The following is a 4,128-nucleotide window of genomic DNA, read 5'->3' as shown; positions in this document are numbered from 1 at the left end:
GGCGGAGGTTGCGGTGAGCCGAGATCGCGCCATTGCACTCCAGCCTGGGTAACAAGAGCGAAACTCCGTCTCAAAAAAATAAATAAATAAAATAAAAAAGGAAGAAAAAGTTTATAAAATAAAGATATAAAGAAAGAAAATATTTTTCATAACCATCCAACAGTGTCCAAAGTTGTTCAACAATGTGTCTTTTAAGCTAAGTTTTATTGCAAAAGAGTCAAAAAGTTTAAAACAATTTAAAAGTTTATAAAGTAAAAAATGTAAAGTATACTAAAGTTAATTTGTTATTGAACAAAGAAGAATATTTTTAATAAATTAGTGTAGCCTAAGACACAGTGTTTATAAAGCCTAGAGTATTTGTACGGTGAGGTCTTGGATCTTCACATTCACTCACTCCTCACCCACTGACTCACCGAGAGCACCTTAACGGTGTTGGTAAGCTCCATTCGTAATAAGTGCTCTATATAGGAGTACCATTCTTCATCTGTCATGCCATATTTTTACTGTATCTTTTCTGTATATAGATATATTTAGATACACAAATACTTAACGTAAATACATCAATTTCCCACACTATTCATTGCAGTAATGTGGTGTACATGTTTGTAACTGGGAGCAGTGGGCTTTATCATATAGCCTAGGTATGTGGTGTGGTGTTCACACAAAAACTAAATTGCCTGAAGACACATTTCTCAGAACATATCTCTGTCATGAAGTAGTGCATGCCTATATTTGTGACTCATAAACTGTTAATCTTATCTGTCCAGTGTTGGATCTTATATGTTTGGCCATTTCTATAACCCTAGGGCAAGAATCCCTCCTTCAGCAGCTGGGTGAAGAGGAGGCAACAACCTCATAAAGTTTTTCCTTCTTCGCCTGTAATCCCAGCACTTTGGGAGGCCGAGGTGGGCAGATCACCCGAGGTCAGGAGTTTGACACCAGCTTGACCAACGTGGAGAAACCCCTTCTCTACTAAAAATACAGAATTAGCCGGGCATGGTGGCTTGCACCTGTAATCCCAGCTACATGGGAGGCTGAGGCAGGAGAATCACTTGAACCAGGGAGGCAGCGGTTGCAGTGAGCTGAGATCTTACCATTGCACTCCATCCTGGGCAAAAAGAGTAAAACTCCATCTCAAAAAAAAGTTTTTCCTTCTTTTCAGTAGCAGTGATCTGAAGAACATTGTTGTCAGTATCTAAAAAATATAGTGCCTTGGCTATTTTTGACTTAGCAAAAATCATTTCTATGAAACTTTCTTGTTGCCAAGGCTGGAGTGCAATGATGCGATCTCAGCTCACTACAACCTCCACCTCCTGGGTTCAAGCGAACCTCCCTCAGCCTCCCAAGTAGCTGGGATTACAGGCATGCGCCATCGCGCCCAGCTAATTTTTTATATTTTTAGTAGAGATGGGGTTTCACCGTTTTGGTCAGGTTGGTCTCGAACTCCTGACCTCAAGTGATCCACCTGCCTTGGCCTCCCAAAGTGCTGGGATTATAGGTGTGAGCCACTGTGCCCAGCCCCTTTACTGTTTTTAAACCTTAGTATCTTAGTCCTTAGGAGAAAGCACGTTGTCACCCAGACAGCTCTTAAGCAGTTTACAAAAGTGATTCAATGTGGGTTCATTTGCCTGGGGTTGACATAGAAAAACATCTCTGAGGTCATGATATCCTCCCTTTTGTGTGCTGCAGACGAATCTTGAACATGATGTCTATGAAAGACTTACCAACCTACAGGAAGGGATTATCCCAAAGAAAAAAGCAGCAACTGATGATGATCTCCACCGAATAAATGAACTGATACAGGTTTGAATGAGCCCCTTCCCTTCTGATCATCCACTTTATGAAGTTGCCTTCTATAAAATCCTACTTCTTCCGTTTCCCCGTGTCCCTCATATCTTCAGTAAAAACATGTGTTTCAGCCTGCACTACTGAGAAACAAGAAGACATTTTCTCTCTGTGGAAGCCTCCACATAGCCTCTGCCCAAAGGCAAGCAGTTTTTTAAAAGCTGTACTATCCTCATGGTCATTGATTAATGATGTAATGTCTTCTGTTTCAGGGAAATATGCAGAGATGTAAACTTGTGATGGATCAAATCAGTGAAGCCAGAGACTCCATGCTTAAGGTTTTAGATCATAAAGACCGCGTCCTGAAGCTTCTTAACAAGAATGGGACTGTCAAAAAAGTGTCAAAATTGAAGCGAAAGGAAAAAGCCTAGACCCAGAAGAATCAGGAGATTGGAAGCAGAATTTATGAAGAATGATAGTGGGGGTGGGGGGAGGGTTTTGGTTATTTCCAAAGTGGAACATTGAAACAAAGGAAGTGTTCCTTCATTCACATGTGAAAGAGAGGGACCCATGGCATCCAGTGGCATGAAAAGATCAGAGCTGTCTGGACACAGTGAGCCACCTTCTTGCGTTCAGGTGCACCCCTGTTAAATCCGCCCTGTGTCCTAAGTGACTTCGGATGCGTTAGTGTCCACCAGTTGGAAGCAATGACAAGGATGGCTGGCTGATGTTTTTCAGCCGTCCAGTTTATAGACTGTATTTATATAGTGGATTCCTGCAGGCCCCATACCGAGCCTGGACTGAAAGCATCCACTCGGACCATCTGTTATCTCTCTACACTGAAAATGAAACCTCTTCCACCCACCCCATTCGGTTCTTCTGCCTGACCTTCAAATGCCCATGTTGGCCTTTTACAGCAGTGCCATGGCACCAAGCGAGCTGCCACATCTCACACTCTAAAGGGTTTGAACTATTAGTTCTTGTCATTTTTTAAAAGAACCATTCCCATGTGAAATTGTTAGATCGTCTGTCTTGCGTGTGTCAAAATTGGGTTTTTGTGGAGGTTCAGAGCAGGCAACACCATAAGTTGCTCTCAGATCCTTGTTCTGAAGTACAATCTTGATTATCTGTACTTCTGTAGCTGGTGTGATGCTGTTAATTGTATGTACCACACATCTCCAGACGTTAATAAAGGACTCAGAGGTTTTTGTACATGCGCAGTTTGCATCTTCTTGTAAAGTGAATCAGTGCCACACTGACCTTCACTGAAACGTTTACTGTGCTTTGGTTTCTTACATATTGTTGGGATCCTACTTCGTTGGTTGAAGTTTTGCTGTTCGCATAGAGTTCCACTTATCAGGGTAGTCTGAATATGCTACAGTGGTAAAATCTATTGGATTTTTGGCTACCTTAAATATGAGCCTGTATTGTGGCCCTGTGCGGATATGTAATTGGAAATTGCTTCAATTATAAGACTGTTAAGGCTGCCGTACTGGAGGCGGAGCTTTTGGGCAGCTGGATCCTGTCCATAGGTTGCTCTTCCTCTGAACTAACCTGAGTAGAAAGGTAGCTCAGATTGGCTTCCTGTGGGCACAAGACCAGCCATCTCTGGCCTCCATGTGACAGACCAGGAAAGATTTTTCTCAAAGGCTGCTGCCTCTGCGGACAAGACATGACCACCCTCCTTCCTTAGGACACGTACTTTCAGCCACCAGGTTGGAGCTAGATCTCTTCTTTGTTCTGACCTGAACAGATGGGCAGTGTTCCATTTCTGCCCTGGCCCTTGGAACCAACGCCACGGCTCACCTGAGACAGCCTTCCTCATAGTGGAATGGTAAGCGGTCATCTGTAGGATTGGGGAAGAGAGAAGCAAAGCAGACTTTTGGCCTTCCTGCAGTTAGGCCACCCAGGCCTGCAGAGCCTAGGCTAAAGACAGCCTGGGTGTAATTGAGACTGTGTGACTGGAGTATTTCATGAAAATATGGAGAACACTTTAAAAGGCTTTACCAGTTGTTTATGAGGCGCCAATCTAGTGTGACTCCTGGAATAGTGTTCCTTTGCTGGAGTTTCTCATCAGTGCACATGTTGCCTTAGTGATCCCATGTGGTCTTCGGCTAGAGCAGTACAGGATTCAGATATGTGGGATTCTGTATTATAGAACTGTCTCTATGGGTTGTTTTTTGAGATAGGATCTCACTCTGTCACCCACGTTGGAATGCAGTGGCTCAATCATAGCTCACTGCAGCCTCCAACTCCTGGGCTCAAGCGATTTTCCTGCCTCAGTCTCCAGTATCTGGGACTACCAGTACTTGCCAACACACCCAGCTAATTTTTTTTTTTTTT

At 43.3% G+C, this 4,128-nt stretch overlaps 1 protein-coding gene across 12 annotated transcripts in view; it reads left to right on the top strand.

Annotated features, from left to right (window-relative positions):
• The window catches only part of SAP130 (Sin3A associated protein 130), an 89,388-nt gene extending 86,391 nt beyond the window's left edge, over positions 1 to 2,997 (top strand). For 6 of the 12 annotated variants that reach the window (XM_017548456.1, XM_017548455.1, XM_037745672.1 and 3 more), the window contains exons 20-22: positions 807 to 905; positions 1,690 to 1,803; positions 2,058 to 2,997. In XM_017548456.1, coding sequence (XP_017403945.1) covers positions 807 to 905; positions 1,690 to 1,803; positions 2,058 to 2,216 — 372 coding nt within the window. In that variant the 3' untranslated portion in view covers positions 2,217 to 2,997. The remainder of the gene's footprint in view (positions 1 to 806; positions 906 to 1,689; positions 1,804 to 2,057) is intronic. The other 6 variants (XM_037745677.1, XM_037745676.1, XM_037745675.1 and 3 more) reach the window with 1 other exon arrangement.
• Positions 2,998 to 4,128: the final 1,131 nt, after the last annotated feature.

This window comes from Cebus imitator, unplaced genomic scaffold (genome assembly GCF_001604975.1).
Source record: "Cebus imitator isolate Cc_AM_T3 unplaced genomic scaffold, Cebus_imitator-1.0 Scaffold207, whole genome shotgun sequence".
NCBI classification, from domain to species: Eukaryota; Metazoa; Chordata; class Mammalia; order Primates; family Cebidae; genus Cebus; species Cebus imitator.
This window is presented reverse-complemented; position numbering and strand designations above follow the sequence as displayed.